The sequence below is a fragment of the Hippocampus guttulatus genome, chromosome 1 (assembly GCF_054856545.1).
Source record: "Hippocampus guttulatus isolate MCC_2025c chromosome 1, RoL_Hgut_1.0, whole genome shotgun sequence".
In the NCBI taxonomy this organism is placed as follows: domain Eukaryota; kingdom Metazoa; phylum Chordata; class Actinopteri; order Syngnathiformes; family Syngnathidae; genus Hippocampus; species Hippocampus guttulatus.
In genome coordinates, this window is record NC_141261.1 from 17,455,390 (window position 1) to 17,479,618 (window position 24,229).

Below are 24,229 nucleotides of genomic sequence, written 5' to 3' on the forward strand. Positions count from 1 at the left end.
TAGATGCTGCTTCCGGTTTATTTCCGTCACACACCCGACTACTTTATTCAGAGTGCTTGTCAATTGTGAACGTGTAATGGGCGGGGCCAGATAAAAGAAAAAGGACACGTTTCACGACGTATTCTATTTTGTATAAAAATATTGTTTTACTGATTGGCTGGAAACCGGTTCAGGAATACCCCGCCTACGGCCCGATTACATCTGGGATAGGTTTCTTCGGTACCACGCGAGGATAGGCGGCTTGGATAATGGATGGATGGGTGTCTCCATTTTACTCAAATTCAGGGGTCACCAAATTGGTGCCCGCGGGCACCAGGTAGCCCGGGAAGACCACTTGAGTGCCTGGACATTGTGATTTGCTAGTAGAAATTATGATTTAAAAATGCAAACACGGGCAGTATTGTGAGACATTTTTAAGATGATCAGAGCCTGAAAATTAAAATCATTAAGTATTAAAAATAACACATTCAAATATTATTAAATGTAATTTGTACAAATGTTATTTCAGACGTGTATCAATTTAGTAGCCCTTCACACAATCAGGACACATGAAGTAGCTCTCACTCTCAAAAAGGTTGGTGACCCCTTCTCTGAATATTATTCAAAACGGTTGATAAATCTACCTTCAATATACAATTTCCACAAAAAACGGGGTTGTTCTCACACCACATATAAATAAAAAATACTGACTGGGCACGTTACATGGCACATTCAACTCTGTACATTGGATGGATACATCATTGTGTGTGTGTATTTATATATATATATATACTGTATATACATTTATATATACAGTAGATGTAGAGAGAGAGATTTTAAACCCAAAATATTATTATAAAAAACACGGTAAAAATCGACCTCAAATAGGTATTTTCAATAAAAAATGGGTGTTTGCATCTTGATTGCCGAAGTATACACTTCAATCTGTTATTGTTAAGATCCACCGCTGTAAAAAAACAACTAATGAGCAAAAGACTTATTCTCGCCTTTATTCACAAATATGAAAAAACACTCATAAAAATAGCACAAGAAATAACTACACACACACACACACACACACACAATATTATACAACTCAAACATGCATCAGGTTTGGGGAAATGGTGCATTTTTCTTTGGGACTTCTACTGCTGCAAGAAAAAAAAACAGGATTGTGAGTCATACATTTAAATAATGCAAATCTACATGCCATTATTTACAATCACAACAGTGAAGTGTGTTTCGCACCTTGGCCTTCTGGCTCTGGACGGGGACATAGAGTTTAAACTCTGCTGGTAGCTCATCCTCAGAGTAGAGCCTGTCTGAGAAATAGACCCTCCTGATACGACAGTTAGCATGAATCTGAAAGACAAATACAGCAGGCATATACTAGCATCTATTGTATTGTCTATTGCAGCCATCACGCTACCTCTGTGTCCCACGTCCTAGACGCATAATTTCCCCGTGGGATGCACAGTTCCAAATAATGTGCGTTTTTGGGACGCAAGGAAATTTCTCAGTCAAAAAAAAAAAAAAAACTATGTCAGGCCTGAGGATTTCACGGTCACGATTGTTACCGGTAGAGTGTCGTTTCAGTGGCGTTATTTTGATGGTACCAAAAAATCGTTTCACCATAAAAGTCACCGCACATGAGTTGACTGTACGTGATCAAATCTCTCCTGTGTGATCAACGCAATTTCACTGTGCCTGTATGTGTGTTTGTGGTGTGGTGTGTGTTTCTTCTAATTTACTTTCGATTTGTTTTGTTTTCAGTGTTGGTGGGGGGGGGGGGGGGACAGATAACGTTATGTGCGCATGCGGGTTGCTATTTTATAATAATAATAATAATAATAGATTTTATTTAGGGCGGCCCGGTAGTCCAGTGGTTAGCACGTCGGCTTCACAGTGCAGAGGTACCGGGTTCGATTCCAGCTCCGGCCTCCCTGTGTGGAGTTTGCATGTTCTCCCCGGGCCTGCGTGGGTTTTCTCCGGGTGCTCCGGTTTCCTCCCACATTCCAAAAACATGCATGTCAGGCTGATTGGACACTCTAAATTGTCCCTAGGTGTGAGTGTGGGCGTGGATGGTTGTTCGTCTCTGTGTGCCCTGCGATTGGCTGGCAACTGATTCAGGGTGTCCCCCGCCTACTGCCCGGAGATGGCTGGGATAGGCTCCAGCACCCCCCGCGACCCTAGTGAGGATCAAGCGGTTCGGGAAATGGATGGATGGATGGATTTTATTTATAATTTTAATCCGCAAACTGATGAATCGCGCGGATGAAAGTTTGAGATGGCGGCGAAAAAAAACTCACAAAGGTCTACTAATTACAACATTTAAGAAATGGGAATGCCAGTCTGATTTTTTGTATGAATCGTCCAAAGGGCGTATCACTAAACTCACCTGTGACGTATGCACAGAACACGGGAGCGAGATACGACGGGAGGCACGATTATGAGGCAAGTTGGTCATTAGATCTTTAGGCTAATCGCTATGAAAAATATAATGAAACAGTATTGGTTCTTCTATAATTTACTGGTTGTAGCATGGTAACTTTAGGAATAAATAATTCGTCACAAGGTGTAGTAATGCGAATGTTAACTGTTGGTAGAACTAATGATGACGTGTGGTAGATTCTTTCGTCAAATTGAGAGTAGATTATACATGCATCATTTTGGGAAGAGGATGTCAAGCCACATCAATACTTACCTGTATTAATGATTACCAGTAAATTAATCTTTGCAGTGTGAGATTGGAAAAAATACTCAGATTTTGTGGTATGCTGTATTCATGATGCCATATGAGTACAGTACAACATTTTGATCCATTTATTTTTGGAATGAACCTGGAGGACACAGCTGCTGATGTAATGTTCATTGTTAATGCATAGTTTTCAAACATTTCCCCTTGAAACATTATACTTTTGAGTTTCAGAATTCTTGATTATGAATATCAGTCAAAATAGAAAAATGGGTTCCCATGATGAATGTTTACGGAACCCAAAATTAGTTACCATGGTTTCCCATTGGGCAATCCGACGGAACCGAAAAACTGTGACCGTGAATTTCCGAAATCCTCAGGCCTGCTCCTGAATTATTTACATTTTTGCAGCATTTGTTTAGAATTGTATGTATATGTTGTTGTTTGTGTTATTATCATATGCAATTGAATAAGTAGATCATTTCAAAATTCGAAATTTGGGACTCTCTAAATCAGTACCGGGAGAGCTGGAAAATAGGCAGGACAGGGGCCCTCCAGGCCCGCAGCTGTACATGCCTGCTCTAAATGCATAATGGGACCCATACTTTTCTGATCAGCGAGTCCCTGGGACTCGCTGGCGGTAAACTGTAAAATTATCACTGCTATTGTGTTTGAACATTAAATAGTAAGAGACCATATATTATCAGTTGAACTTTACCTGACACCAAAAACATCTGGTACATGACACTTCCACTTGTATTCATTTTTTTACAACTCATGCAGCATCCTACTTAGTTGTAAATGTTGTGCAAATAAGGTGTGGCTGCAAACTCACCTGCACACGCAGAGTCTCAATATAATTGGTTCCGTAGGCTCTCCTGGTGAAATCTGATAAATTGAACTGAATCTGATTCCAGCCGTCATCAAGTCTCATTGGCATGGTGCAGATGAATGGTTTTACTCGCGTTGTGCTCTGGTAGTTACTCGCCCGAAACCGCCGTCGAACATTTTTATCATCCAACACCTGAAAGTGGAAAAGTATGGAGACAAGAGCAGGGAGAGCGTCACTTCTGCCTCTCTATTGTCAACACACTGAAATTACTCGTATCTGTACCTGAACTTCAAAGGTGAAATACTTCTTTAGGTTTTTGATGATCATTACAAGAAAAGGCAACTTGATACCAAGCGTCTTCTTTGGGTCAGCTGGGCAGGTGATATAAGTAGTACTGTGAGGACACAAATAAATAAAATAAAACTAATACCAGAAATAAGTGTCCCATACTGTGGGCACAAAGAAGACAGCACTGGTTCAAAGATGATCTTCAGTGGACACATACCTGACGTTTGTCCCTTCGACCTCCAACACCAGTGAATGAATGTCATTATCAGTAATTCGCTTGATGTGACCATTCCTCACCTTGTAAATAAGAGAAAAATACAGACTCTTAGTTATGAAACATATGTTTAGAAGCCCAGCAGCAATGTAATAAAAAAGTAGGCTACAAACACATTAAGAAGCGTTACTTCACTGAACAAACGATATCAATTACAGCTCATCCCAGATCCATTAGCATTAGCGAGAAGGCACAGTGAAGCAAACGACCGGGTCAACAAGTCAATTTACCTTTTTATCCCATATCTGAAGAGGTTTGCTCCCGATACTATATAAAATAGAAAGAAACCCACTTTGGAATGTGTTTTTGAACATGACTTTCACGGTCTGGATGGGTCTTTTGCACGGGATTAGAGCTACGGCAACACGCTCCAATTATTTGCGTTTCCGTCCGCGCCGCTTCCGTGGAATGAAACGAATCAGTTCCGTTATCGAAAACTAAACGTCTTTACCAAATGTAGATGGAAGAAAAGAATGAAACGCCAGCTTTGCTGTAAACTGGGATATCAACGCATTTCTCTCCCTCGTTTGCAAACCTGCCCCACCACCCCGTTTTGATGTTGCTAGGAACCATGGAGACATTGTGCAGTGTTAACTCCGGGTTTTTATTGTTGACGCACTTCAGTCACCCGGGACAACCATTCGGGGAACAAGCGGAGAGAGGTAAGAGAAAAATGTACCCCACTATCTTACTAGAAACGGACAAAGTTGTGAATTATACTATATTGCACTTGTGCTTTAGGCTGGTTCTGCGTAGGGTTATATTCCTGTGAACACGCCACTGTCAGAATTAATTGAAAAGTAGTGGGAATGTGTTCTTTTGAATACTTGCACTGACTGAATGACCTCTTTGATCAAGAATTCATTTCAGTCAAAATGATTGCTTAGCGTTGATTCAAGCAGTAAAATGTAAAAGTTAAGTGCATATTTTCTTTCTTTGAATTGGCTCGTTGAATGTGTTAACACAAACGACCACAGGATGACGCTAGAGTCAACTGGAAACCTAATTTTCCAGTTGACTAAAACTTATTCATTTTAAGGGAAATGAAGATGCTTCTCAATTTCACATATATTTGGAGAATATTCTTACGGTGCACATTTGATAAAATACAAGGTGTGTCACAAAAGTTCCCGAACTGATGTCACAGAAGATAGACATTTCAAACACAAATTACAGTACAAGTTTGCCTCTACACTGTGGGCCAGCACGTCCAGGAACAGATCCATCTGACACTTCCCGGCTGGGAAGAACGTCTCTGTGCTGGAACATCCTCCCTACTCACCAGTCCTTGTTTTGTGTGTTTTTTTTCACCCTCTTTACTCAATCCGAAAGGGTCTTCAGAAAAAAACATTATGAAGACGTGGACAACATCAAGATGGCCGTGAGAATGGACCTGTGGAGGATCTTGGAAAAATAATTTCAGGAGGGGATAAAAGCATGACAGAGAAGGCTTGGACAGTGCGTTACAGTATTTGATGGTAAAGTCTTGTAGTTTAGACAATTTTTTGTGACACCGATCCTGAAAGTTTTCTGACACACCTTATCTTCTCAACAAGAACCAAGATCCCAACAAGAATGACTTTTGCTATTGTACTGTTACAACTCACACTGTTGCTGTTGAACCACAAAACGGGATTATTACACTTTTAGGGTGACTTGTTTGAAAGTAATAATAATAAAAGCAATTGTAATTGAGTGTAACCAATACAATACAATACAGCTTTATTTATATAGCGCTTTCACAACAGCTGCAACAAAGCGCTTTACAGAACATATTTCAAAGCTCTCGCTTCCATTTTATAGGAGTCGAACCCTACACAGGACACAATATTTCAAGAGATAGGCTGCCCCGCATGCTATTTGTCAAGTGTGTAAAACTAGCATGGCATTATTATAATTGTGCTTTAGTAGCCAATGTGAATTAATAAAATGCCTGCTTTTGTTCACTCACTGGTACTGTCTCCTCACGTGCAAGAGAAATAAATAAGAAAAGCCTCTTGCCTGCAGGTCTTAGCCATGAATTGCTTTCACCCTGGTTTGCATTAGTTATTAGTGCAGATTATCAGAATGTCTTACATATTTAAGGTCTCTGGACAATTAGCTGATGCTGTTGAAGGAAAATAGTCACTGGGATTGAGCAGTGGCCTACACATTATTACTGAAAGGATATTGTTTTGACTTCCTGAACTCCTTAATATATAAGGCCATTACTAAGGACTAGAGGTTGCTCAAAAATTGTCCTTTCAATAAACAACCCCAATAAAACTGGGAGACATATAAAATGTATGTACACAGAAAGGACACTGTAATTTAGGCTAACACTTCAAATGCTTGCAGTTATGTAACTGGACGGCCTGGGTGTGACCACTTGGAGATAATGTTGTCGTTGCGGCATAACCTGCAAGTTGGGCAAACCCAGTGTCATAAGCATGGCTTGTATATGCATGGACAGGCAGGTTTACTTGACATGCCTTAATCCTTGAAAATGGGTGGTACTGTCACGCCTTAAGGATGCGTTATGTATGCCACTTTGCTGAGTTTCATCTTGTATGTGTTTATAATTAGGTGTCAAAAAATTAGGGGATGAAGATGCTGGGGGGTTTTTTCATGTTGCTGACTCTACTACATTTTTTCATTCCATGTTGGGAGATTTAAAATCCCATCAGCCAGTGAAACACACAAATCAAATGGAACAATTGGTTGGATATGATGTTTTCAAAAGAAAATAGAAGGCTTCCGATTTCAATATTCAGACCCCCACCCCCACTAAAAAAATCAAACTAATTAACAGAAGGTACTGTGCTCTGTCAAATGGTTTGCATTAACCATAGAGAAAGAACAAACAAGCTGAGAAATGTAACAACATGACAAAACAATTCAATGCATCATTTATTACACAGTACAGCATATTTTGACTTTTCCCAAACAGGTGTCTATGCTCATAAATATTCTCTCTTGATGCTTCCATTGACGCTGACAACTTTTCAATGCAGGAAAAATGTATTCTTCATGACACTAATAAAAAGAAACCCACGTTTCCACAGGATTGCACACATCTCCCACATGGTCTGATGGTTGAGAGTGAGACGAATGCAATTCGTGAAATGTCCTTTGTGCAAAGAAGCAAGGGTATTTTGATGCACTGTAATGGTTAGTGAATCATAATCTAAACATTTATATGATATTGTTTTGTCCATATTGACACAGTGATGTGTGTGAAACATGCAGGAATGGCATACAAAACTCACAATGCAAAGCTCATTCGAACAGGAATTAGTTATGTTTAAACCTAAACAAATGGAGCAGCAGTATGACTGGCCACTGATTTAAATCCAATCTTGAGAAGAGCTCCATCCTCAGAAATCTCTTTACCGAAAAGTCACTGCATTCAATGCTTTGCATCCAGTGGATTTGTCAGAGACCCAGTCGGCATTCAAGCAAGTCAAATACGTCCAGAAAAAGTGCTTTGCATTAACAGCACTCAAATGCAGTTCTTTACTCTTCTAAAGATAGAAGTGCTGTAAAATGGGAAAATTACTGCCCAAAAGGTAAAGCCATTTGTGTCTGAAAAGTGAAAATACCTTGTATAATTGACAAACCATAGAGACGAGTGTTTTAAACAACCCTGACAAATTTCAATGATTAAAAAAAAAATTGCCACATATCTAAATTGATACTTAAAAATTGTGAAATTCAAGCCAGTGCCGCTGCTCTCAAATGCTGTTGGCATGTCAGCTGAATGAATGAAACCAAACCCCACTGAAAAATGGATGCTACTTTATCTAGCAACTTTCGTATGCCTACACATCTCTATATATTTAAAAAATATACAGTACATCCTCTTAAAGCCTCCGGTGGCTGGAATAGAATCCAGCTATGAGGCACTGGCCACCGAGCTAGCTCGCGAGCTAACAGGCTTCGGGTGCTCTGGTGAACGGGTGATGGTGCTCGTTTTTGGCGACACCACCTCACTTCCGAATTTGAAAATCGACCACAAGCTGTTCTGTAAATTCCATCATCCAGGTAAGATCCATTTTCCAGGTCTAGGCGTAGCTAGCTAGCTGCATGCTGTAAGTTTGAACGAAGAAGCTTTTAATTGCCCAGATAACCACTGATGAGAACAAATGTGCAGAGGTTTTTATATAGTGGGGGATGGGCGTACTCATTTCAGACTTAAATATCGTGTCAACTGAAATGGTGGGAAACAGTTTTTTGCTACAGCTCCACAATTCAGTACTAAATAATTCTCAGTCTTTGCACATGAATTCAGCAATTATCTTTCAAGTCAGGGCCGGTGCTCTGCAGTGGCCATGGCCAATTGTTGCCACTATCTGGCCACCACCCCCAGGCCCCACAACAACCATATCTCAGATTTTTCTGCCATTTTCCCATTGATGATGTATCCTTAGACACCTTAATACTCTGCCACAGGGTATTTTTATAATTAGTACATTTAAAATATAAATATACAACTGATCTTAATGGAAAATCTAAAATAATCAGTTTTAAGTAAAAAACAATTCTTACAGTCAACGGTAATCAAGATGATTACTTTCACATCAAAGCAAGCAGACATGATTGAGAAGTCATTGTTAATCATACCATCAACGGTCAAAGTTTCATGACATAAAATGGACACCAATCGTACCCAACACACTCACAATACAAGCAGAAACAAGTAAAAAGCAACATTTAGAATTGTGAAGAATTGAGATATTTATGTGCCACTGTGCTTTTTAGAAATTATTTCAATAAATGAGACATTGATTGCAGAATACAAAAGGGTGTCAGCCGTCAGTGACAATTGATAACTGGCTATTAGCTTGGGAATCAGTGCATGAGATAGAGGTAAACGATGAGCTAGGACACCAAAGCAAAGCCATGGCACAGGAAATGGCACTAGCTCGTAAATTAAGCTTTAAAAAAAAACTTGTTTTCTACCAAAACTTGTTCCTTCTTGATTATAAGTGCGATGGGCATAGGCTTGAATTTGATTCCATAAAACCCGAACTGCGGATGCTATGATAAAGAACGACGCACGCACGCCACCCCCCGACGGAGGTGTTGAGTGAAGAGTTTCTGGCTACGACCCTGCTTCAAACATGCACAACATGTTTCGAAACATATTGCATGCTTTCACTTCATACAGAGTCTTTAATTTAGCCACGGTTCTGATGACTCATGCCCTTCATTTTCACCTGCTCCACCTCGCAGGTCCTCCTCTGAGCTACACATGCTGCGTTGCATCCCCTGGCAAAAAAAGCTGTGGCGCGATCGGGTGCTGAGGTCCAGCAGGTCGAAGGAGTCGCTGGAGAAAAGGCTATCCTCACTCACCACGCTGGAGGGGCGACTTTGGTGGCCATCGGCGGCCATTTTGGTTCGGAGGAACTGCTGCAGCGTGTCTGGGAATGACGCCCGATCGGAAGGCGGCGGGGAGCGCTGTTCGTCCGGAAGGTCGAGACTGCGTGAGAACTTGCCGTTCCGTTTAAGAATACCCTTTCGTCTTCTCACTGCCTCTGTGCTCATGGTTGGACTGTCCTCTGCTGCTGGGGCAAATTGGTGCTGTTTGTTCAAGCAGGAGTCTCCGGCATCACTCTCTTGGACGCAGAGTCTGGACTCTCTTCCTCGTGACGAGGAGACGTAACCCGTTTCCCCTTCATACAGGTTCTTAAGTATACCCTTTTTGGGCATTTTAGAAGAGGGCTGTCTGAATGTACAGGGAGATGTCAGACCAGTGGTCAGGACTTCAGCACGTGTGTGGCCAAGTACATGTTTTTGATAAAGATGGGGATCAACAGTATCCGGGTGGGAACTTTCTTTGGGAGGGCTGTGCAAAACTGACTCAAAACTCCTCTGGTGTTTCAGAATACTTTTGGGTTTCTTTCTTTCAGAGGTGTAGGCAGAAGATGGCCCAGCGCAGGCAGAAGCTGCCGCAGCACCGCCCGCTCCTTGTGTAGTCTGAGGAATGGCGTTCTCCTTGCGAGACTTTCTGACGCTGGATGATCCTCCTCGCGTTCTTCCTCCTCGCTCAGCCCTAAGGGGCAAGCTGAAGGAACCGGGATGAGGGGGGTGATGGTTGGATTCCGAAGGAAGGCATCCTGGCTCAGCAGCCAAGCTGGTGGCAACCCGATTCTGCCAGTCGATGTAGCGAGCCAGCAGTGGGGAGGGACAATCCGGGTGTGCTGATGAAGCGCAGTCACACACGCTCTCCTCGTAGCCCCAGTTCACCCACCAGTGGTTGGCTACATCCTCGATCGTCGCCCTCTCGTTCACACGCACCGTCAACAGCCAGTCGATAAGAGCGCAGGCGTCTGGGGGAGGGTGTCAAGAGTTATTTAAAAGGCAACATGCCAATAAAGAAACCTTATCTGCCTTCTATATTGTCTGGTCATTTAAGTGTTACAATGATACATGCGTGCTTTTGCATTGACAGGGATACTTGCTGATAAGGGGGACTTGACAGATGCTTTTTTTGAAAGCAAATGCTTTTAATTTCATTTTCGCTGTAATTTACCATTTGCTCTTTTCATACGGACTAAAAGGGAGCAGTAAACCAGTTTGTTTACTATTGAGGCAAAGGTCAGCAGCTGCGAAGAGCTCCTTCACTTCTTTGCGATTTTGCTTGAGCAGTAAAAGGAGTTTGTATTTTCCACCCTTGGTGCTAACACTGTGTACTGACACACTCAAGTGACCACCCTTAAATCTCGCACGCCACTGTTAGAAAACTGACTTTCATGATTAATGAGAAAAACTATTCTCATCATTCTTACCCGAACTGGGGTGCATTTCTGTAAAATTTGAATATACTGACTTCCTCCTGCCTGGCTCTACATTTGGCTCCACCTGCTCACATCTTTACAACCACCAAACGTGCTGAAATTGTTGTTCAGTCCTTGTTGGTGTGCCAATACATTTGCCCACATAGTGTACGTAGCGTTTAATGTAAAGGACAGTGAAGAGGTGCACCTGAGGGGGGGTTGGGTCTCCGATAGCGTCCTTGGCAGATCTGCTCTTTGAGGATGGAGTGACTGGCCCCATCAAATGGCATACTGCTATACACCAGAGCGTACAGCAGCACACCCAGCGCCCAGCAGTCCACCTGGGACACACAATTATAAATCATGAAACGAAGCATGAAAAATAAAGCTTCAGTGCATCAAATGTTGAAGGATTTGAAAAGAGCTGAGCAATCAGGAAAACTACAACTATGGGCAACTTATTTGAAGCACACTTGACACTTTCCCACACTGTGACGTTGTCAAATTGCATCATCCTGTCACGCTGTGTTAAGGGGTTCGGTGACTAGTTTTCGGGAGTGGGCGAGCGTCGGCCATTTATTTTGCTGAAATTCTAAATTGAAATTGCAACATTGAAGATGAAACAGCCAATCAAAAATGCACATGAGCTTCCCGCAATCCGCTCCCTTCTTGACAATCGCACCATGTTTTTGTGGTTCAGTGAAAAATTAATACAGAAACAGAGTACTGTATCTAGAGACTCTAAACCTGTAACAAGGTCCCCGTTTTTCTGTTGCAGCATGTCTGTGGATCTGCGGTGCTCAATTGCTTGCTGTGATTTTTTTTCATGATGGTTCACTTCAGATATGTTCTGTTACGTCACTCGGTGTGCAGAAGCTCTGAGATATGTCTAATGACCCGAGTTTGAGTTTCTTGGCTCGTCTATTGATACTCCATGTCATTCTGACCTACCTCTGGTCCTTGGTAGGGCAGCCCAGTCACGATTTCCGGGGGGGCATAGAGCGGACTTCCACAGAAGGTCTGCAGTAGAGTGTCCCTCTGGTACTGATTGGAAAGGCCAAAGTCGGCCAGCTGCGAAGTGAGCAAGAGAGGGGATTTGCAGAACTGTTGACAAGATATAAATGTGCCTTTGGAATAACATCACTGTTTTATGTGTTCATCACTGTTTCTAATGTACCACCGTCTTAACAATTCAAGTGAAAAGGTTATGTGCGAGAGAGGAGATCCAGTGATGCGCACAGTTAGTCACGTAATGGAACAATCATGAGGACCATATGCAAACATGCTGAGGCTCCACTTTATCTGAAGAGATTATTACCATGCACACACCAACACACTATCAGTGGCTCAGCGGGTAAAAATACTCAACACTGCGGCTTCATTTCCATGGAAGAGAGTTGTTGGTTGACAACTACTCACAGTTGTTATGGAATCACAATAACCACGAGTGGCGGTGTTTATGCTACGTAACATAACCAAGTGCATGTTGGAACGTTAGTTTAAAATACACAACTGAACGCTTACACAGACTGTGACGAGAAGTTATTCTCAACCACCATGCCACAGCACGTTAGATGTGTCGCGAGAGATCATCAAGTGGGCCTTTTAAAATGATCCATATTGATCCCAAAACTATTATTTATTTACGAAACATGACGTATCCCTGTTAATATATCTACACCAGCGAAAGAGAGTGACAGGCAGAATAACTTGAATGCTCGTCAACTATACTGAAAAAAAAGGTGTGTTTTATTTCATCAAGTGGATGTACAAAAAAAACATCTGATACAAATCATTTTTTTTAAAGTGTACTACACATCTACTTATTTATAAGAACCTAAATCCAGATGAGTCTATTGTGGGCAACATAAAAACTTCAACAACCAGTTGCAAGGACCGTGTTACGGTCATTTCCCTATTGACTGCTTAAGAAAAAAAAACAGTAATAATACAAATGAAGGCAACACAAAATCATCACAGTCTGACTCACTGCCATTTAAGTAGCTTGTGTATAGCACCGACAAAATCTGTCCACAAATTGGTCAGTACCGGCAAAGTGCTGCTAATAGCAGTCAAGTATGTTTGAAGCCAACGATTTGGAAACAACTGAGTCAGGCTGAGCAGTCTCCACATGTGCTCACTTATATTGGAACCTTTGATTGCCGCAACTGCCAGTAGATTCCTTACATTCCACACAACTGCAGTATATGAAATGAAATATCCAAATAAGGCAGAGAAGAACTTTTTGATTTTAAGCCTCGGAACTACATTTGTACTAGTTGTGGTTGCTTGGCAGTTGGCTCAGCAACCCACATGCCAAAATGTATTAGTCAAGATGTTGTAAAGGCAAGGACGAAAATCAACACGTTCCCATTTAAACCAGTCTCATAATCAAAGTCTGTTTTTGGGACTTTACCATACCTTCACGTTCAGATCTTCATCCAAAAGAATGTTCTCCAGCTTAAGATCTCGGTGCACAACACTGTTCTGCAAGAGATCACAAGCATGTGACACGCATGCTACAGCCAGAAGCTTTCTCGCAGCATGTAAACGGAATGTTCTTGAGGGGTTTCTTACCTTTCATCCAATTTTTCTTTTTTACAACCACTAACAGTTCTCTCAGGCCTTGTGTTAAACAGAACAATGTGCCTGAAGACGGCTTGGAGAATATTTTATAATTATCTAGCGGCATGGGTGGTTAGCACGTCGGCTTCACAGTGCAGAGGTACCGGGTTCGATTCCAGCTCCGGCCTCCCTGTGTGGAGTTTGCATGTTCTCCCCGGGCCTGCGTGGGTTTTCTCCGGGTGCTCCGGTTTCCTCCCACATTCCAAAAACATGCATGTCAGGCTGATTGGACGCTCTAAATTGTCCCTCGGTGTGAGTGTGGGCGTGGATGGTTGTTCATCTCTGTGTGCCCTGCGATTGGCTGGCAACTGATTCAGGGTGTCCCCCGCCTACTGCCCGGAGATGGCTGGGATAGGCTCCAGCACCCCCCGCGACCCTAGTGAGGATCAAGCGGTTCGGAAAATGGATGGATGGATGGATGGCATGGGGGTGGCTCCTCACCTTGTGGCATAGAAAAGTAAGGACTCAGTCATTTTCTTGGACTGGGCGGAGCTATTGCTTCGAAAGGTGGAATGAGCAGGTATGCTGAGAGATGGCCGAATGGAGGAAAACACCACTTTGGGGGTGTTTTTGGAAAGCAATTAGCATTTTACCATGGCTAAAAGCTAAAAACTTAAGATTCCCCATGACATGGCCCTTTTAAATTAGTTTCACTCATCGCAACCATCTCTTGCTGTGCCCTGCACAGTGGAGCGGAACATGCATTCATTCACTCAGGAACACTTAAGTCTATTTTGGGGCAAGTTCTTCAAGGCACAAGGTGATGAAAATCCACCGTCCTGGGTGCTGTAAAGCTGCAAAAGCAGCATGATAATCTCTGTATTTAATGTGAGAGATTCCTGAATAAAAAGAGCTGCGAAAAGGAAAGGGATACAACATGGAACTATGAAAGTACGCCAGTCTAATTTTGACAACAATGCCCTCGTAAATACTCTTAGTCGGAGTGATCAGTTTCTGCCCTGTCATATTTTCAGCCAGAGGCACTGTTGTCATGTTAAAACAATATAAACCAATTGAGTGGAAGTAGGAGGAAATCAGATTAAATAAAACATGCTTGTTAAATGTGTCAGTGTGTGACTGCACACATACAATCTGTGTCTAATGCGCTCTTAACCCAAAGAGAACTGAAGTCAAGTTTTTTTCTGAGGTATTAGGATTAGGATTTAACCGATTTAGCGGCCCTGTGTTTGCTTCCAGCTTCATCTGCTGCTGTAATTCATGTCGTGCCTAACACATTCGAGGACGATGGTGCAAGTCGCCATAACATTCGTTGAGTTCACTGTGTGCGTTTGAACCTTGTGGCAGTAGTGGACAGCCGATGTGATTTGCCTGAAGATGCTGCGGGCTTCTGTTTCCGCAAGTTTCCCCTTCTCCGAGATGTAATCGTACAGCTCTCCTTTGCTGGCGTACTCCATCACAATTACAATCTTATCGCGGCTCTCGAACACTGCAGTGACACATGGGAGACATTTGAGATCAATTCCGCTGAAGAGGAAATAGAACTGCAAAGGCCATCAAATATTCAGCGGCTGAAAGCTCGGAACAGCCGGATCCATATGACTCTAATAAAAGAAACACTCGATTGATGTGATTTGACGCCAAGATTTTCAGGAAAGCTAAATTACAGTATAAGATTTTTGTAACATTGCTGGTTCCTTGTTGACAATGAAACAAATTGCATATCTGCCCAGATGACTAAAACACACCATTAACAAACAGTCATATATTATATATATTATGCAGTAACTACTTTTAAAATAAGGACTGAGTTCCTTGGCTTCACATTATAGTATTGATGATACTATAATAATCGTTACCTTCGAGGAAGCGTATGATGTGGGAGTGCCGGAGCGAGGAGGTAATCTCAATCTCCCTCTGGATGTGAATTTTGTCAAGGTCGTCTGTGATACGCTCCTTACGGATAGTCTTGATGGCCACCTGAGAAAAGAAATGTTTGATGTCGTCAACAATTTCTTTTTCAAATTTGTTAACCAACAAAGACATGTCAGCCATGACAGTGAATGTCCAGAGGTGCCTTGTGATACACAGGACTCACTCACTCAGTTTACAACTATTTCGAGATTAATTACAATTACATTTTAAGATTTGACTTGCAAGCGAAAAATTTGATATATGAGTGCTGCATGTTGGCAGTGAACCCAAGTCAATTCACTCAATATAACACTACACCCAGACACATATTCCTTGACCCCAATGAAAAATGACTAATACTGTATTACTGCAGTCTACTGAGCCATTGTGACCGTCTCTCTCTCTCTCTCTCTATATATATATATATATATATATATATATATATATTCATTCATTCATCTTCCGAACCGCTTGATCCTCACTAGGGTCGCGGGGGGTGCTGGAGCCTATCCCAGCTGTCTCCGGGCAGTAGGCGGGGGACACCCTGAATCAGTTGCCATCCAATCGCAGGGCACACTTAGACGAACAACCATCCACACCCACACTCACACCTTGGGACAATTTAGAGCGTCCAATCAGCCTGCCATGCATGTTTTTGGAATGTGGGAGGAAACCGGAGCACCCGGAGAAAACCCACGCAGGCCCAGGGAGAACATGCAAACTCCACACAGGGAGGCCGGAGCTGGAATCGAACCCGGTACCTCTGCACTGTGAAGCCGACGTGCTAACCACTGGACTACCGGGCCGCCATATATATATATATATTATTATTTTTTGTGTGTGTAGGGTCTGGATTATACTGCCCCCAGGTGGCCAAGGCATGCACAACAAAAGGAGTAGCAAAATTTGAATTACCGTATTTTCCACACTAAAAGGTGCACTGGATTATGAGGCGCACCTTCAATGAATGGCCTATTTTGTAATTTCTTTCATATATTGGATGCACCGCATGATAAGACGCAATCTACAATGCATCCACTAGATAGAGCTACGCTCAAGGAAATGCCAACAGAACACTACACTACACCCGATTTATACAGCGATGATAAGATGTCAGTAAAGCTTATTTAATAAAGCAGCAACATAGTTCACTTAACCAACAGCAAGTTATAACATTGACTCCTTAACGTTGAACTCTCTTGCCGCTGTTCTATTACCGTGTTCAAATGCGAAACAGATCGCCTTAAGTTTGAACTCTGCGTTGTAAGCATGTCTCTAGCAAGGAGCCATTTTGGGCATGACATATTATCGTAATGACCATACACAAGGCGCATCGGATTTTCAGGCGTGCTGTGAGCTTTTAAGAAAATGGAAGGCTTTTAGGTTGGCCTTTTAGTGCGGACAATACGGGAATAATGAAGCACAAACTATTCAATTAATTACATTTTACCTCATTATGTTATTGTGAATAAGGGTAGTTGTGAGCATGGCCACAAAGCGAATTAATCTAAAGGCACCACTTTGGGGAAAAAAATATGGAGATATCCTGCATTTTGTTTTACAACCATTGTACAAAGCCAACCCAAGAGAATTATTTCCCCCCTTCCATTTTCTCATACGTTGACTCTAATAAAATGAAAAAAATACCAAAGAATGCACAGTACATCCATTAGCAAAACACACAGATGAAAACAAAGACCTGAATCAATGAGAATTATATGATGATACTTGTGTGGACATAAATACAATCCCTAGGTATTAGCGGTGATTATGTGGTTTTAAAGCCTGGATGGTGAATGTGAACATGCCCGGCGGGCAGAGGGTGGACTGTTAGCACTCCTTTCCTTAATCCTGAGCACTAACTGTACCCCGATATAACCCCCAACCGGGAAGCAGACACACAACACCAGAACATAACCTCAACATGAGCCCCGAAACCTCCTTGGACTGGACACCTCACTTAAACAGCAAAAGAAATGCCCACCACATAGCAAAGCATTCTATTGCATAACCAACTATATTTCATGAGGAGTGATAAAAAATAAGTGATCTTTCAGTCATATATTGTATTTTGCATACACTAACGGCACATAAAATGATGATGCCTCAGCCAATTGGAAGCAAGGTGATTTGATGCGTGCATAATGTTAATATTTGCAGTATTGTAGAACTACACCTTATCATAAGAAGTCCTCATTTGGCCACATTAGAAAATAAAAATATTGGACTTGCTCAAAAATTTCTGATGTGACAGCATTGGGTTCCAAATTATTGCGTGCACAGGATTTAGGACAAATTTTGCTTTTTCCTTTGAATTGGATCGCTGGTATTTAATCTCAGACGGGTTTTAATAAATACTTGCACAGATGAGCCTAACTGCAGTAAAATTAGCTATGGTTCCATTGACCATGACAAAAATCTCTCAAACGCGCAATATATACTGTATTGTGTACTTATAGTCCAATGAAACCAAGCTTGAATGTTTTGGCCATAATTCAAATTATATTGTTGGCATAAACGCAACACTGGTCATCAACGAAAGGAAAGCGACAGTGAAGCACGGTGAGGCCATCATCATGCTTTGGTGTGATTATGGCTAGGAGACGTCAATACTTTGAAATATCAGTCAGTGTTAGCACAAAACCTTCAGGCTTCTAATATATAATAAAAAACCTACTAGAATTTATGAATTTAATTCGTGGTTCATCAGAGGTACTTTAAATGATGGCTGGTGTGTGGTGACTCTCATTTAACATGAAGTTGAATATGGTAGACTAATTATGAGCACAGCCAAGAGGGTGTGCACACTTGCACAAACACATTACCGGTATTTCAGTTCTTTGTTTTTATTTCCCCATTTGAAAAAAAAATATCAACTGGGCTGCACAGGTTATAAGACACATTAGTTGTGGAAAACATTTTTATAGTTTTTGTCTCATTCATTTAAAAATAATAATAAATCACACAGGGCGGCCCGGTAGTCCAGTGGTTAGCACGTCGGCTTCACAGTGCAGAGGTTCCGGGTTCGATTCCAGCTCCGGCCTCCCTGTGTGGAGTTTGCATGTTCTCCCCGGGCTTGCGTGGGTTTTCTCCGGGTGCTCCGGTTTCCTCCCACATTCCAAAAACATGCATGGCAGGCTGATTGGACGCTCTAAATTGTCCCAAGGTGTGAGTGTGGGTGTGGATGGTTGTTCGTCTAAGTGTGCCCTGCGATTGGATGGCAACTGATTCAGGGTGTCCCCCGCCTACTGCCCGAAGACGGCTGGGATAGGCTCCAGCACCCCCCGCAACCCTAGTGAGGATCAAGCGGTTCGGAAAATGGATGGATAAATCACACAAACGTGGCATTTGAACAGGGGTGTGTAGACTTTTTAAATCAATGAAATGATGAAAAGTTAAATGGACAACAGTGTTGATAAGGTGATATCATAGAGGAATGTGTGGTTTCAGGGGGGATTTGAAAAAAATGATCTCCACATAATATATGACAGATGTGGAGTAATTTGGAACACTGGAGTGTTCCACAAAAAAGAAAAAAAAAACAACCACAACATTTTAATCCGAATGATCGTTGCAGTCAAGCCTCCCATTTCAATGATGAAATTTAACCTCAAAACAGTACAGCACAAATACCGCAAAACAAACCAAAAAAAAAAGTGTTTCTTTTACTTTCCTCAATCCTAGCACTATTTGAACAAGAACAGTTCTCTTCATGTGCAATCAATACAATTTTATTTGAAGTGTGAGCACGAACAAGATTGGGAACGACACAAGTCTTTTTTCCTGGGGCAAACGGGCCTTTCCTCTGCATCTCGGCTCAGCGTTCTCAGCTGAAGGAAATAAACATTCATGAGCCATTCTGAGGCCCAATTCACACGCTCCATCACCCCTGTCACTTATGTAACTATGCAAACACACTCTGGGGACTGATGTGACCTTCTCAAAACCAGAACGTAATTGTGATTGAACTGCTGAAAGTAATTTGAAGGGGTTCTCGCATCCTCAAACACAAATGACTGATGACGGATCTCAGTTAGATGAGAGCAATTTTAAGATGACTGGAGATTCATACGCGAGTTACAGACGTTCGACTGATTGGCGCATAACACTTACTTGCTCACTCATATTTTCGGACACAAAACTACAAACTGAGGAAGGCAAGCAGATCACATCAAATGCACAAATGGTGACGGTACAAGTGCACTCCGCGTTGACGGTATGGCCGGCCGGACGCACTGCGCTTGGTTCAAGGGAGACCAGAGCAGAGGAAGAGGCACATTTCTGGGCATTGTTCAGCCTTGAGGCCATTGACGGCAGTTTTAAAGTGGCTTGGGTTTGGAGTGTGTGGTCTCATGTGGGAGAAAACATCTGACATGTGCGTCACGATACCTCATCGTTCATCCGAATAATGTCCTGTGTGTAAGATAAGAGCCTACAAATAAATGTAGCTGCTTCTGTATATGGGTGGCAGTTATGAGCACGCGTGTGCAAATTGTATTCAATATCAAAATGGATGTTGATTGTTGTGTTTCCAATTTTTGTTTTGTGGACACCCTGGGATAGCCTTGCCCACTCCATTGCTCCCCCAAGAATAAATAAAAGCCGAGCTCCGCCATTGTAGATTACAAATTACATTAAATGAAATGCACTGCTAGACTGTTAGAAAAACATGCGGTTGGATGTAAAGTTCGATGTCAATAATAACACCTTGTGCACTCCAAAGTCTGATATTTGAGTGAAATTTATAATATGTTCAGGAAAAGGGTGTGTTTGGTGTTTCTGGGTATTTGATTAAAATTAAACACATTTTCATGAGAACTGCATGATGCCACCATCAAGTATCTATACCTGGCATTGGTGAGTGTTTGAATGTAAGTACAGGTACCAGGACTTTTATTCATTCCGAAAAAAAAGTGATATTGGTACATCTCAAACTCTAACTATAAGAATTAAACCACAAAAAAACCTAAGTAATAGCCGTGGTTCCCTTTAATTCGATACCTTGGTAACGTTTCCATCCTGGAACATCAGCAACACGGACCGCCTCCTTGTTTTCCCCATGCTCACGATCAAACAACAGCCCCCTCAGTCCCGTTTCCAAAAATAATGTCCGTTTTGTTGTAAAGAATTCTTGGTATGTGCTCACTAGTGGGGCAAGGAATTCAACAATTACCCTTGCCCAACCAAAACCACTCACTCACCCCGCACTCACTCACATGCTCCCGTTTGCAAAGCTCATTCTTGAGCAGCCTAGTCTTGCAATAAATCTGCCCGGCTATCCTTCCTGACCTCATAATGATGGCGGACGCAGCCAGGGAAATCGTGCCAGTTTTACCTCAACGCTCAGTTTTTAAAAAGGATTATCCCGATCGCGTTGTGTTTGTTTACTACAAAGAGCGAAAGGAGTCGCTTTCTCTATGCTGGGATCATAGCACAACAACAGATTACGGGATGTCTACACAGACATGAATTGCTGCCATTCAATTCTTTGTTTCAGGTGATTCAAATGTAATGTCTCGCCAGACAGAGGCAAAGCACTCTGTGTGTGTGTGTGTGTGTGCGTGTGGAGAGTCATACTCTATTGTGAGGAAGACCTATTGTGGAAAAGTTTATCCCCTTGTTCAAGTGCTGAGGTGAGTCAGTCCAAAGGCATCTCAGCCTGGTAGCACAGGAAGCAAGAGCAGCATCTGATCCATGAGCTCACACTTACACACACGCACATGCACACACTCTCGATATATGCAGTATATGTCAGATAGGAAAATGGGATGCAGTTGGCGCAACACGGTCCATTTGTCAGACAGTCTTTCGCCACAGTGCAAACAAACACAGTGCAGCTCGCCTTCTAGCTAGCATGTGTCATGGCTTGCCATGATTTCTTGCCCAAATGATGACACTACAGTCGATCACCGATTTTGCATAAAATGCAAAATATGGACTGTTTTCGATACACTCAATCAGATTGGTGTAAATTCTCAGAAATAATAACAAGTTATGGCAATTGATTAGCTCAGAATATGTGGCGCTTGCTTGATTTGCCGAAAGAAAAAGTATTCATTTTCCTTATAATAACAAATGTTATTTCATGTTAAATATAGCACAGGCAGCCTTCAAGAGCCTTGCTTTTTTTTTGGGGGGGGGTTGTTTTGTCACATGCTGTTGTGTTTCGCCGTGTGGACCTGATGTGGATTTTTTTCAGTATTGTTGGGCACGACATTCATCAAATAAGAAGAATCTTTGCTTGGTGGTTGCGCCTTCTCGGCAGCACGCGTGTACCACCACTGATTTTGATTGGGAGGAATGTCTGCGCCATCTGACCGTCATGGCTGGACAGTCCCGGGGGCCCTTGTGTTTTTTGCACCTGAAATGGGCAGCATTTTTCACAGCTCCACTTTGTTCAGCGGAAATGTCGGTGCTGTTGGACAGTCTGCGGCTGGGTGGATGGATGACTTGTGGAGCTGACGATGTGAAGAAAGGAGCGTTCGCGCGGAGTGCCAATGCGTATGTGGAACTGGGAATCACGGCTTGGAATTGAAGCGGTTTTTACATGGGACAGGAGATGTGAGCCAATCTCTTTTGCGTCAATGGACGCTATAGCTTCTTGTTGCTTTCAAACTTAGCTTGTAGCAGTTGTGTGCACATTTTCAGCATGACGTCTTTGATCCACTGGTGAAAGGGCACTTTGATTCGCTCCTCAACAAAGTGCATGCAGAAAAAGTGGTTTAGATTGCGCGATTGCGTGTCTTTTTGTGTTGTGTTGTATTATTTTGTCATTTTATGTTAACTGTTCTTTTGATGGCGGCGCGGGCACCCGCAGCGGCTCCTCTCTCTCCTGTGGTTGAGAGGAAAGTAAGTTCATCTGTGCTGTATGTTGCACATGCAGCACATTTGACAATAAAGTTGACTTGAACTTGAACTAACATCAATATCGCAATATTGAACACTCATATTGCACATCGGATGTTTTTCCAATATTGCGCAGTCCTAACACACCTAACCGATTTTTTTTCTCATCTATACAATTGAAACACTCAGACGCAGACAGATTTTTTTTTTCCATATACAGAACTGAAACTGTCTCACACTCGACTGAAACACTCTCCCACACCATATACTGAAATATACATTGCAGTACAGTGTGAATGAGAGCATTTCAGTGCAGTGTGAGATGTAATCCCGCCCGTCCCTCGTTCGGCCTGTTTGTCTTTATAATGACATTTGACAATATCATCATCACGCACTCACCGTTTCGAGGCTTGCTCTCTCGACCGCCTTCTTCACTTTACCGAAGGTGCCCTTCCCCAGCGTTTCCATCAGGTCATAGCGATGTTTCAGATTGTGCTTGTGCTGGTGCTTCTTCACCTCCAACGCTGGCCGGCCCGACGCATCCACGTCGGCGTCCGCCTCCGACACGCGCGCACCACCGCGTCCGCCAAGACTCCGAGGGTGCCGGCAGCCCAGTTCCGAGCGATCGCCGGTGTTCGTCGCTCCTCTGCTGTCGCCATCGCGTCTGCCCATTGCGCGAGACGACACACTCACTCCCATACGATAGTGCACATACAGAAGCCTGACGAGCAGCTGAGGAGCAGTCAGTCGTCAGCGGGCAAGGCAGGACAGCGACCGCCGCACCAAATAAACTCAACAGGCAAGAATGAGAGAAGCCACGTGTGACCGATGGGCGGAGCCTTGACGTTCCAAAAGACAGCTTTCACTTCATTCAATTACTTTTTTTGGTGATACAAAGGTTGAAAAATCGCTCACACTCTAAACTAAATCAAACTGTGACCGCGGGGGCATTTGTGGACATTTTTAAGCCACCCGTGGCAAATACTAAAAACAACAACTGCTACTAAGACATTTGTCTTGTACAGTATACAGTCTATTTTTTTTAATATGCAAAAAGGTGCAAATGAATTATTTGCAGTTAAGCAAGTAACAATGTTTCTGTTCATAATGTGGTGAATAAAGATTTCTCGAGCAAAAATAGTTTCCTCCACTTTCTGCTCTGTGTCAAAGCCCAAATTGTGAAAATATCCCATGAATGATTTCCAAGTAACTGATTCTTATCTGTCCAAGATTACTATATAAAAATGGTCATTTTCTGACAGATTGCTCCTCATTTGCTTCTGAGTGGAGAGATCATTTTCGGCTGCTGAAAAGTGCAGGGCTATTTTCTGGTGGGTTGCAGGGTCATGCCCCCGCCCCCAGTCTTGTAAAATCCTAAATAACACAATATACTGTAATATATAAACAATATACAATTTCTGGGCAGCACATTGGTCCAGTGGTTAGCACGTTGACCTCACAGTGCAGAGGTACCGGGTTCAATTCCAGCTCTGGCCTCCCTGTGTGGAGTTTGCATGTTGTCTCCGGGCCTGCGTGGGTTTTCTCCGGGTACTCCAGTTTCCTCCCACATTCCGAAAACATGCATGGCAGGCTGATTGAACACTCTAAATTATCCCTAGGTGTGAGTGTGAGCGTGGATGTTTGTTTGTCTCTGTGTGCCCTACGATTGGCTGGCAACCGGTTCAGGGTGTCCCAATCCTACTCCCCAAAGATGTCCTGGTTAGGCTGCAGCCCCCCCCCCCCCCCCGCGACCATTGTGAGGATAAGCGGATCAGAAAATTGATGGTTGGGTATCTAATTTCTTGATTGACTGATTTTGGTGTGCTTGATAAATTAAAGTTAAAAAAAATCAATGGGGCCCTTGCATCCTTCGATTTTTCTGGAGGTGGACGTCGCAGGAAAGTTTGGACACCCCTGGCTTAATTAGAAGAACCGATGCATGTGTAAAAGCGACCCTCTGCTAGAAGTGAGTGACTAATATTCAACAAAAAAATAAATAAAAATTCTTAAACATGCAATGCAAATGTACCAAATTATTTTTAGGTCCATTATTTACAATA

General features: G+C 42.6%; 2 protein-coding genes and 1 long non-coding RNA gene across 3 annotated transcripts; 1 reads left to right on the plus strand and 2 right to left on the minus strand.

Moving 5' to 3' along the window:
* Window positions 1-974: 974 nt before the first annotated feature.
* Window positions 975-4,587, minus strand: cfap20 (cilia and flagella associated protein 20). Its single transcript, XM_086115408.1, has 6 exons — window positions 4,299-4,587; window positions 4,012-4,091; window positions 3,789-3,900; window positions 3,510-3,698; window positions 1,228-1,341; window positions 975-1,130 (listed from the first exon to the last, which is right to left on the minus strand). The coding sequence occupies exons 1-6, from the start codon at window positions 4,380-4,382 to the stop codon at window positions 1,125-1,127; spliced, it is 585 nt and encodes a 194-aa protein (XP_085971534.1). The 5' UTR covers window positions 4,383-4,587; the 3' UTR covers window positions 975-1,124.
* A 44-nt stretch (window positions 4,588-4,631) lies between these two features.
* On the plus strand, window positions 4,632-10,072 carry LOC147210718 (uncharacterized). Its single transcript, XR_015101357.1, has 3 exons — window positions 4,632-4,730; window positions 5,401-9,732; window positions 9,960-10,072. It is a non-coding gene; the product is annotated as an uncharacterized LOC147210718 (long non-coding RNA).
* LOC147210719 (NUAK family SNF1-like kinase 1) lies at window positions 9,223-22,939 on the minus strand. Its single transcript, XM_086115395.1, has 7 exons — window positions 22,569-22,939; window positions 15,269-15,389; window positions 14,747-14,898; window positions 13,248-13,313; window positions 11,778-11,897; window positions 11,035-11,167; window positions 9,223-10,379 (listed from the first exon to the last, which is right to left on the minus strand). The coding sequence occupies exons 1-7, from the start codon at window positions 22,866-22,868 to the stop codon at window positions 9,223-9,225; spliced, it is 2,049 nt and encodes a 682-aa protein (XP_085971521.1). The 5' UTR covers window positions 22,869-22,939.
* Between the last annotated feature and the right edge of the window lie 1,290 nt (window positions 22,940-24,229).